General features: G+C 34.6%; 1 protein-coding gene and 1 non-coding gene across 2 annotated transcripts; both read right to left on the bottom strand.

Annotated features, from left to right (window-relative positions):
* Positions 1-99: 99 nt before the first annotated feature.
* On the bottom strand, positions 100-173 carry TRNAI-AAU (transfer RNA isoleucine (anticodon AAU)). Its single transcript has one exon. It is a non-coding gene; the product is annotated as a tRNA-Ile (tRNA).
* A 632-nt stretch (positions 174-805) lies between these two features.
* On the bottom strand, positions 806-5,101 carry LOC141652774 (hexosyltransferase GAUT11-like). Its single transcript, XM_074460374.1, has 2 exons — positions 4,647-5,101; positions 806-2,692 (listed from the first exon to the last, which is right to left on the bottom strand). Exons 1-2 carry the CDS (start codon positions 4,797-4,799, stop codon positions 1,241-1,243), a joined length of 1,605 nt encoding a protein of 534 aa, XP_074316475.1. The 5' UTR covers positions 4,800-5,101; the 3' UTR covers positions 806-1,240.
* Between the last annotated feature and the right edge of the window lie 7,096 nt (positions 5,102-12,197).

Here is a 12,197-nt window from a genome sequence, read left to right as displayed (position 1 = left end):
TATGTCGTCAAATTGGCCACTTATCATCAAATCAATTTATGTCGTCAAATTGGCCACTTATCATCAAATTTAATCTTTCCATTAAAAGTGGTAAAAAGATGGCCTATGCAGGTCTCGAACCTGCGACCTTCGCGTTATTAGCACGACGCTCTAACCAACTGAGCTAATAGGCCTCTTGTTTCTAAACGTCAGATATTAATTTTTATCGGTTTATTTTGCATTGTTCAAACTGCAGGTATCCGCTCCAAACTAAGCCAACGGGGTTTATATATTGTGCCAGTTAAGAAACATTTTAAGGGAAGTAAATTTACATCTTTGGAGAACAACTTAATGTTGTAGGTTCTTCTTATCGGAAATACGACTTAATAAATTAATTTCAATTCGTTTTCATATTGGTCATTTGAAATTTTAGATATCTAAAAAGTTTTAGCAAATTCAAGTGATGTAAGAAGTTTTATAGATTTACTCAAAAAAAAAAGAAGTTTTATAGATAATAATTTGATGTACTCCTACGTCTTGGTCATTTGTCTACATATTTTGTGAGGGCTATTTTTATCAAACTTAAAATAAACGATTGGTACGGACGGAGTGTATTGCATGCAGTTGGGAAGGACGACTAAAACTTGTGTTTGAACAGACTTCTTTGATTTAGAACACCAGGAACAGATTCAACTATGAATAAATAAACAAGAATTTTGGTTAAAAATTTGTGATAAATGGTTTCGAAATCAAGATTTCATGCTCGAATAACTTCTCCTGACGAATTTGCTGAACTACAATGAAGATCAAACGGAACAATTCCCAGTTTATATAAATAATCAAAAATCTTCAAGGCACTATGATAATTACCTATAGTACAATTACAATAAGATCCAAAATTTTTGAGAGATTATTACACAAAATTGGTACAGAATAAATTAGTTTCTAAAACTGTATAAAAATGGGTAAAAAGAATAAACCAGCACCTGTTTTCCCTACTGCAGTTTACATTCTATTCTCCTGAAATGTATAAGAGCAATTTCTTCCTGTTGAAAATACATATGTTCCCTCCGTCCCAACCATTTGTTTACCTTTGAATAAAATACGGGGTAAAAGGTAAACAAATGACGGAGACAAAGGGAGTAAATTGGAGATGTAAGATGTAAATAAGAGATCCTAAGGATTCATGAACACCAAAATTCCGCCTCGTACTCTACATTTGCCAGTAAAATGCTAAATTCAACTATACTCCCTCTGCTATTCAGTTTGTGAGGCATTCCTGAAGGTATGTATTGCTCTGGTTCACATATCGATCCCACAATGGTTTATAACGGCCAATCGCTAATTTTAACCATGGTTTCATATTCCCGTTGTAATGAACAACGGCTGCACTGTCTATCAACCGGTTATCAATATTTGAGTCATAACCTAACCCGAGAACGTGCCATCTACGGTCAAGTGGCTCAGTCAATCCATAAAAACTGAGAAGTCCGGGAGGAAGAGTACCTAGTTTCCATAGGGTTCGATCAGCATTTTGCTCCATCCAGTAATGGTAATGTTCGGTCACATTCGCTTTCCTCCATGCAATCAAGTCGAAAATGTTCATCCCGAACGCCCATCCACAAGCCTGAGGATCAAATTTCGAGCTGATGGTTGGGTTTGAGAAATTGAGATACTTATAATATCGATGAAATGCTTCTAGGCAAGTTTCAACAGCACCATTCACATTTCCATGCAAATCCAATGAGAAAAGTGGTACCAGATCCTTTTGAACGACTACATCATCGTCTAGGAAAACTACCTTCTCCAGCTGCGGATAAATGTCGGGGACATAGAAACGAAGGTGGTTCAATAGTGATAAGTACTTTGGGTTCCGGAACTTGAGATCAACACTGAAAGTTTGAGACCCGCTGAAGTAGTAAGCTTGTGAGTCGGGGTCAAGAAGTTGTCGTGCTACAGGAGAGTAAGAAGCATTTAACCAGGTAAACTCTTCAATATTTTGGACCTCGATAGTTGCGCCTTGGAAGTCGTTAGTATGGAACCAAGCTTGCATGGCACCATATGTGACCCCATTGGTAACGATGTGGAACACAAGTTGTTTCGGATGGTCAGCATTTGATATGGTAGAGTTCACCACCACGGAAACGCCCACAAGGTTATCTGAAAATATACAGAAATGATACAAGTTGTTGTCCACAAGACGAGGAGAATTGTCGTTCTCGTCTGCTAGCTGCTTTAATGACGGTAATCTCAACCAATCGGCCATTAATTTAATGTTTAAACAATGGAGGCTTTTTGGTAATGCTTCAGCAGCCAACTGCCCAAATACCGTGCTCTGAACACTTGCCGCATGGGCACGCTCTTCAAGTGCTTGAATATGAGATTTCATAGTTATTATGGTGGTGGCTATGTCATAATGAGCATCTTGAGCCTTAAAAAGTAGAGTTGAAAGGCTTTTCATTGTCGGTTCAGCTTCATCCAGTGAGACAGCCTCTCCTTTCATGGCGGTTTTCGAAAGTAGAAGCTGGCAACTTCTGATCTTTGAACTGAGTTCCCAGGCTAGCTGAAGGTTGTTGTGCTCTTTTGCAATAACGACATACGCTTTGGCAAGGATCATTTGGTCAGCTAGTTGCCTGGCAAGTGAGCCTGGACTTAATAACTGTTCTGTATAATTTAATCGCTCCAGAACAGGAACTACAACTTCATCTTTTTCCTGTCACAAATAACAAGAACAATAAGACCATGTATGCAACAACCAAAAACGGAGCGCACTTACAATCTCTCCTAGGAAAACATGTCAATTACTTTTTCGGACAAGTACCCACCCACGTAAATGAAGTTAACATCAATACTAATGAAGCTACTAACTTAGTACTAACAAAGTATAGTCATCGCCTGATAGCAACACTTTTTCACTATTGAAATTTCATCTGAGTATTACCACTTGACCAACTAAAGAAGGTTTGTTTGGATGAAGAGAGTTGGAGGGAAAAGGACGGGAAGGGAGGGATACAAATTCGCTTATTTGGTAAACAAATACAACTGGAAGGAAATAGAGTGATCAATTTTCCCTCTTACGAGACAGTTCAAAATCCCTCCAACGTAAGAAATTTCATCCGAGTATTACCAGTTTTCTCATCCATATCTTCTCAGGTAACAAGTCTAAGAACTGCACAGAACCTTAAATACTAATATGAGAAGTTGAGAACACTGACTGAGAATCGCATACAAAATCAATTATCCCGCCTACATATAAAATGTTTCAGGGGCCTATATATGAGGCTATCTATAACCAGGAGATAACTGCAGGATACACATGATAGATTGATAAGTATCGAAGAGAGGAAAATACAAATTCCATTTATTTTTACTCGATTCACCTTCCTACATTTATTCAACTTGAAGTCTACATGGGAACATCGTCCTACATAAGCCTTTTACGCTACCTAAAAGTTAGTCTGAGACATACTGCACCAACATGGAACCAAACATTCATGATATATGCAAGAACACTACTAAAGCAAGTGACGCATTTGAACATTGAGATGGTGGCCAAAAAGTTCTGAACTCGTTCTTGCCAAACAAACAAGTTATAGAACGCAATATAGCGTACTCAAGATGTGTTCTTGGATAGGCAAGTGACGCATTTGAAGCAAAACCGGTGATATGAAGCTATATAAGGAGCTTATAGTTTCTGTTCCAAACATCCCACAAGATTCTCAACGTATATCGATCAGACCTTACTCGTATCTAGATCCTCATTAAGCAAAAGTAACATACACCTGAATCAACATTAATCAAGCTCAACCAGAATACTATCCTGGTCTCACAGGATCAAACAAACCGAAATTCGACATATACTAACTCATTCATTACAACCACTACCACAAATTATAGATGCAAATCCAACCCACCACAATCAAGCAACATCTCAAAATATCAAACAAGAACTTAACTTTATACTTCAAACCAATTGAGTAGTCCTCTATTCAATCAATTTGGATTCTGACAAGCTTACAGTCATTAATATCCCACAAGATTCTCAACATTTACCGATGAGACCTTACTCGTATCTAGATCCTCATTAAGAAAAACTAGCATACACCTAAATCAACATTGATTAAGCTCAACCTGAATACTATCCTGGTCTCATAGGATCAAACAAACCGAAATTCGACATATACTAACTCATTCATTACAACCACTACCACAAATTGTAGTTGCAAATCCAACCCACCACAATCAAGCAACATCTCAAAATATCAAACAAGAACTTAACTTTATACTTCAAACCAATTCAAACCAATTAAGTAGTCTCTATTCAATCACTTTGGATTCTGACCGACAAACAAACATCCTTAACATCGAACATACACCCAACTTTCTTATGTTACCACGTAAATTTTCGGTACCAATCATTTGTTTACCTTTGACTGAAATACCCCATAATAATAAAAAGGTAAACAAATGATTGAGACAAAGGGAGTATAAACTAGTTAAACATAGCCGTCATCATCCGTTCCATTGAATTGTATACATTTCCAAATCCTCCGGACATAATTTATAAAAATGTATAGAACTCAACAGGGGAGTAAAATATTAACTTAGATAACTATTGATCGGGACGGAGGGCGTAATATAAATTAGTAAGTTGATATGAAAAGTACCAGTGTCGGCAGACGAACATGATATTGATCATAATTATGCTGAACAACAAACAACAAAAGCCCAACAAAGCAGAAGAGTAAAAACAGGATCCAGATCCATTTAGGTATCCGTTTACGAACCGGGCGCCGGTAATCGGCAGCCCGTCGACGCATCGTTCAACGCCGACACTATCCAATACAATGTTAATTCAAAGACGGCGACTTTTAATGGAGTTTTGAGAGCTGACCCACTTAGTAATTTGGTGTAATTTGGTGAAAATAAATGAAACCCAATTCAGATTTTGGGAATAAAATGGTGCCCACGATGATTAATTGTCGAGTTATTATTGCGAAGATGAGGAAATGATCAAGAAATGGGATTTGTTTATGGAGAAGAAATTAGGAGTTTTTGGGCAAATTGTTGTTTAGTATTCTAGTGAGTGTATGTCGCGGGGTTGAAGTGGGAAAAGAGGAATGAAAAGATGCTGATTTTAGTGAAAACAATAAGTCTTGCCCTTAAATGACTACATTTGATCCGTCTTATTTCAGACGGAAATAATCTGTCTGAAATAAGAATTTAAGTAGTGAAAATAGATTAAATGACAATAATGGATGCGGAGAAGGGCGATATAGTGTCTCTAGTCTCTACAGTTTTGTTTAATGTCAGAGTAGGTGACATTAGCGAAAACAACCGTGACTTTCTTTGGAATAAGAATCCTTCCCAGCGTTCTGCTAATTTGATTGGTGGGTGGGCATAAAGTTTGTTTACCAAAGTCTTTTGGTGGTTTAAGAATTAAATCTTTCGAAGCAGCTAATAAAGCTCTTCAAATGAAACTTTTATGAAAAATTCTTATGGATAAGGAAAGTATATGGGTCAAAGTGGTAACTAAAAAATACTTGAGAAATTGTTCACTCTTTGATCATAAGCCTAATTCAATCTCTTCTTGGCAATGGCGTAAACTTATGAGTCTTCGGACTCTATTTAGAAAAGGGCTGAGATGGCAGATAGGTAATGGTAGCAACATTAAGTTTTGGTCTGATAATTGGGTTTTTTCACACCCACTTACAAGCAGTGTGGTTGATGATGATAGTAACCGTGATCTTAATCTTTTGGTTAAAGATTTCATAAGCTCTGATAAACAATGAGATGTTTGTAAGTTATCCAATTTAGTAAACAACGATATTGTTATTCAGATTATTAACATTCCACTGCTTCTTAATGATATTCCGGGTACCCTCCTTTGGGGTTGTCCGTAGATGTAATTTTCTCTACCAAAACAGCAATTTGGTTAGCGCAAGGTTTGTTCGATCAAGCTCTTGACAAATGTGAATTTTAGTGGATTTGGAAATTGAATATTCCTCCAAAATTGATTTTTTTTTCTTTGGAAAGTCTATGTTAACAGTCTTTTAACGAAAAGTAGACTTCTCAAGAGTCATATTGATATTCCACCTCATTGTGTTCTGTGCAATAATCCTATTGAAAAAAAAGATCATTTCTTTTACGAATGTCCATTGATTGGGTCTGTCATCCAAGACCTGTGTAACACCCCCTCATACCAATGTACCTTACCAAGGACTACCCTAGCATAAAAGGCTGTTACCATCTCGGTTTCCCGAGTTTAGTATATCAAAGTTACCAATTCCAAACAACCTTTATTAAAGTATAAAGAGTTAGTGATTACAAGTTTCCAACACTAAACCAAAGTATAACTGTGAAAGGTCTAACAACTACAAAGAATGCAAGCTAAGTCTCTTGACGGCGGAATCTAGACTCGAGTGATGACTCCCCATGACTGTCCCATAGCTAAACATCTGCATTACCTGTCATAATCTGCTCACCATCCCCGAATGGATCACCGCAGTTTTACAAAACAACAACAACGGGTCGCACTGTTCAATCAAGATAAGACAAACAAACAATGTAACCTACATCATTCTCCATCCCCGGTCTCTCGATCTCACACAAGAACCGACTACACACCGAAGTGTGTAGCCCCGCCAGATTACCCATCGCAACAGTAATCCTCGCCGCGATGGGTGACCGCACCCATCCCCACCTAGTCCAGCTCATCAACGAGCGACTAACAATCCCTGTCCCTTAATGTGCACATCCCCTCCCGTGGCGGGTTCCACGGAGGGCGAACTAGGGTGTGAAGCCACTCCCGCAAGTGACTCCACTACAATCACAATCACACAGCACCACGGCTGTCAAAACACCTCCACACCAACACCGTCACAACAACGCCCATACTCCGATGATCAGCAGATAACAATAATCATAAAACAATCATGTCTCAAACAATGAACAGTAAACTGAGTAGGGAGAACCCTACCTTTTCGCAATCCGCTATGCTGCAATCAATCATACAATATGCATAACAATTACCACATCGTCACCTACAACAATGATATCAACAATCACATAACGTAAACACTATTTGCAAAACCCCATTTCCCCCAAATTCATAATTAAAGATAAACCATAGAATAATCATCAACGAACATGAGGATAAAGACTTACCGACGGAGGAATAAAGGATCGAATGCGATTGCTACGATTATCCACACACACAGAGGAGAGATTCGGAGTGATTAGAGCGTCGTACGATGATTAGGTTTTGTAAATTATGTTTAGGAAACTGCTTAACGAAATATATATCGTTCTAATTACTCGCCAGACCGGATACTCGGTCGAGTATAGAGTTATACTCGGCCGAGTATCCTCTACTCGGTCGAGTATTCATCATACTCGACCGAGTATTCCTCGGCAGAAGCTAAACAGAACATTCACTTAGCACTACTCGGTCGAGTAGGCTCTACTCGGTCGAGTACTTAGCTTAATAAAATCCGTAGTATTACAACCTTAACATTATTAGTTTCAACGAGTTTTTGTCAAATTATGATAATATTACAAGTCAAAGGTTTCCAACGAAACTTAATTATCTCAAAGATTTAATTCCAAAAGATGATTTCATTAAGATTATTTTTATTTGGTGGAATGCATGGTTTCATAGAAAAATGATATTATCTTTAATAATGTTAATTTAAGTATCAGCAAACTTATTACTTTATGTAATAATAGCACTAAGACCTGGAATGTGACTAGATTTAAGGATTTCAACAATCCTGAGATAGAAGAGTCAGCTAGAAACAACTCTAGTAAGGAAGAAATTTGGTGTAAAAAACCTAGAAACAGTTTCCTAAAGCTAAATTTTGACGAATCGAGAATAGAAGGTAATAAAGCTGCTTTAGGATATTTTATAAGAGATCACAATGGTAAAATCATTTTGTTGGGAGCAAAAAAGTGCGGATCCAATAGTATCCTTGTTGCGGAAACTCTCGCTTTAAAAGAAGGTATTTTAGGAGCTAAATACTTAGGAATCTCAAAGTTAATTGTGGAGGGTGATAATTTATGTGTAACTCAATTCGAGGTACTTGGAAAATTCCTTGGGAAATTTCTAGTATATCATCAAGGATGTGAAATTAGACCTTCATTTTTTTTAAGAAGTGATAATTAAACATTGTTTTCGTGAATCCAACAAGGTTGTTGACTTCATGGCTTCTATTGGACATTCATGTCCAACTCTTTCGAGGTGGTTTGATAGCCGGTGGCTTCAACTTACCTCCCTCATTCGAAAGGATCGGATCAGTTGGTCCTACCCTAGAGGATCAACCTAGTTTTCTTACCTAAAAAAAAAAGAAAAAAAAACTTGAATTTATCATTATCTTATGAAAAACAGATCATAAAAAATTGAAATTTTAACTGTGAACAAAATTTTTTTCTTAAGGAACAATGTTAAAAAAAAAACTCGTATTTAGTAATTGCAGGTGGGAATGAGAATATTTAATTTCACGGGGCTTATGTAGGATCGTTTTTTACGTTTGAGAAGGGAACGAATCATCAATAGAAGTGGTGTTTTAAGAGCGATCTGCCAATGTTAATGGTATCTATGTTTGTTATGAATTGTGATGTACTCCCTCCCAGTCACTATAATGTTCCCACTTTTCCGAAACGGATTATTCAACTAATGTTCTCATTTCCTTTTTTGGTAACTTTTACTCTTATTTTATTCATTCATCCCTCCTATCACCAAACTCCACACAACTCTTTTACTCCTATTTTATTACTTTTCTTTATGTTTTTGGCCCCACAATTCTTTATTTAACTACTAATAATTCATCCCTCTCTCCTATCACCAACCCCACATAACTCTTTTACTCTTATTTTAATACTTTTCCTTAAGTATTGTGCCCATATCAAATGGGAATAATATAGTGACTGGGAGGGAGTATAAGAGATGGGGCACAAGTTGGCGGACCTCAACAGATGATGCCTCGTAAATATCAACGAGCCCTTATACACGATGTAAATAAGGTCGAGATGTGTCGTCCTAACCCTCAGGACACTGCACTACACAGCTATCCTCGAGGTCTAGATAAAAGGCCATCTAGCAACTTACCTATCCTTGTTGACTTAGGCTTGGGAGAGTCTCTCGTACACCATGATGCTCTGTTTATCACGTATCTAATAAGCCCTAGAGTCCAGGGGTGTTTGGTAAATAAGATGTTGGGATCGAAAATTTTAGTATTTTTAACGGTTTTCGCATGTTTGGCCAATCACCGTTTTAAATACAATTAAGTATTGTTCATTTAATGGAAGAATCACTATTGATTGAAAGTGGCGATTCACTTTCGATCCTATATAGACACCACAATGATAAATTCTTCATTCCAACGCCATTTGCTAGACAAATGTTTTCATAACATTATTTTTTGAAAAAATTCCAATCCTATTTATTAAACAAACAATCACAGTGCTGATGTGTCAGCCTGTGGTTGAAAGTACATATTTTTATTTTCTAAATACAAGGAACCCACCCATGTTCTATCTAACATTTCATTTAGAAAAATGAATTTGCTATGTATCAATGTTGTAAATTGTACATTATTAGTTTAATTAATATTAACAAATATTATTGTTAAATTAAAAATGATATAAGAAATAACATTTACTTAATAAAAACAATCAGCAAATAATCATTTTGCTAAATATCCCTTTGTTAATTTGACAGAAAAAAAAAGGACATAAAACCGAAATGGAAATATAGAAAATAGAACTACAAACTAATAATGATTAAAAATGAAAAAAAAAAAAAGATAAAAAAAATCTCATGGAAGACAATATCAGTAAATCGGTTGTTCGATCTACAAAGTTGAGCTTATAAGTAAAACATTCACATAAATAATTTTTGAATCAGGTGCAAAATATTAAAATATGTTCAATTCGCATGAAATGAAAAAAAAAAACAGAAAAATTATTAAGATTGAGGAAATTATTAGGATTTTAGAAAGGCAAAGAAAAAACGTGTATGAAATGCATACACAAAAATATCAATTGAAAATGGGGATCGGTCATCAAGATGAGCCAGATCCATTAATATTATTATGTTTGAAATCACTATAATCTACCCTTAGATCAAATGGTTTGATTTAATTGAGGAATGAGGATGATCTTCAGTAAGGGATAAATAGGGATTAATGATTCAAAAAAAAAAAAATTGAACAAGAGAATGAACTCATCAGTTAAAAAAATTTATGAAGAATTAAAAGTGAGGGCTAAATTGGTGGATGTTGGGTACAAATTATGAGAATTTGTAACAAGAAGTTTATTTACGGTGGAAGACTATATGTTCAATTTATATGAGGTGTGGGGCTAGGGTTTTTTAATGGTAATTATATGGTCTACATTTGTTCTCAATATTTCATATATTCATTTTAGGTGATTTATTTAGTTACTTATTTAATTACGTGGACTATTTGTGCAAATAAGTTATACGAGGATCTTACACAATTAGGTGATAATGTATATAGATCCATGTTCGGATTATTGTACATGAACCTAAAATGTATATCTTGACAAACTCATATATGGTCGGGCTCAACAAAATTATACAATACAATTTTGTTTTATATTAAAAGAAACGGAGTCAACAGTTATTTTATACAATACAAAAATATGCACCCTAGAAACATATTTAACAATTGGTAAAAAAAAATATGGGCATTTTTTGTATGTATTAAAAGAAAACAAAAATTCACATCAAATCGGCACCATAAATTACAGTAAAGTCATTAAAATGCAAAAGAAAAATAAATAATTGCACGGGTTTTAAACGATAACAAAAAGAGATAAAATATTGCATGGTAATAATTGGATTATTGTGTGTATTAAATCATTTTAAATGTACACGGGTCACTTTTTTTGTCCTATTTGACTAATTAACGATAAGAAAAACGAGTTAAAATTTTCATTTAAAACGTGCACAGGTGAAATTTTTTATTTTCTCGCTTACATGGTTTCTACAAATGTACACGAGTTTGACAAAATGAAAAACAGGTTTAACAAATTACACGGGTTTAAATTGTTGTTTAATAAAAAGTAGAGGGATGTTATTGCTTTAATGTAAAATTTTATTTGTAAAGATAATTAACTTTAAAAGGAATATAGTTAGTTAATATAAAAATTCATCCTGCCAAATTTATTATTTTGATATATTTTGAGCTAAATTGCAAAACTACACGGGTATATCATATTTTAATTTATTTTGAATATATGTTTAATTGTAAACATTATATCATTAGTAGGTAATCAATTATGTACAAGCTCACTAAATCTTGATGAAATTATAACTCAAATTACATATCTTAAATATGACTTTGTTGAAAACTTTATAATTATTTGACATTAGGTGAACAAAACAAAACTTGAAACGACAACCCGTGCAATTTGTACGGGTTTAAAACTAGTATAAGAAACAAAAGAGTTCCTAAACATTTGGCTTTTAGTTTCACGTGAATTTTCACGGGATATTAAACTATTTTATAGTATTAAACACAATCATCGAAATTTGGCTTTTTATTCTAAAAGTAAATTAAATAATCATTAAACATTAAAACGAATATTAATTACATTTTGGAATTTTTTTGTTATAATAAATTTTACAAACAAAATCATCATTTAGTTTTCCAGCGTTTATAATTCTCACGATATTCTTTCAAAATAATGTTAACAATTCAATCTACCTTGAATTATAGTTCGCAATTAAAAATATAGAAATTTTTATTTTGAAAATTTTCTTTTAGCTTGAATTAATTACATAGATCGATTGTTTTTAATGAAATAACAATAACAGGTAGAAAAATGACCAAGACGGAAAAAGCATACTGATAAAAAAAAGGAAAAAAAATAGAAATCAATAATAACAATAATCGGTGCAAAACACTAACAAACGTAACAATATTCGTGACAAATAATAATAAACCGTGGCAAAAGTTTAGTTAATTATGACCATATGCATAACAATAAATTTATTTTTATGATATATTATGATAATATACATATTGGTTAATAATTTTTTTCTTACGAGTCCGTTTTGTCCGTAAGGCCAGTATTATCGCAAATTCGGCCTTGTATAACACCACCATCGTGACAACATAGCTAGTTCCGTGAATTTCACGGGTAATAAAACTAGTTAAAGTATGAAACAAGGTTAGTTTGCAAACAAATAAATG

The sequence above is a fragment of the Silene latifolia genome, chromosome 4 (assembly GCF_048544455.1).
Source record: "Silene latifolia isolate original U9 population chromosome 4, ASM4854445v1, whole genome shotgun sequence".
Lineage (NCBI taxonomy): Eukaryota > Viridiplantae > Streptophyta > Magnoliopsida > Caryophyllales > Caryophyllaceae > Silene > Silene latifolia.
This window is presented reverse-complemented; position numbering and strand designations above follow the sequence as displayed.

Coding starts and splice junctions, on each gene's coding strand:
- LOC141652774 (XM_074460374.1), bottom strand. CDS start 4,799: ATGCGTCGACGGGCTGCCGATTACCGGCGCCCGGTTCGTAAACGGATA. Junction 2,693..4,646: donor ATGTTCGTCTGCCGACACTG/GTACTTTTCATA, acceptor TATTTGTGACAG/GAAAAAGATGAAGTTGTAGT.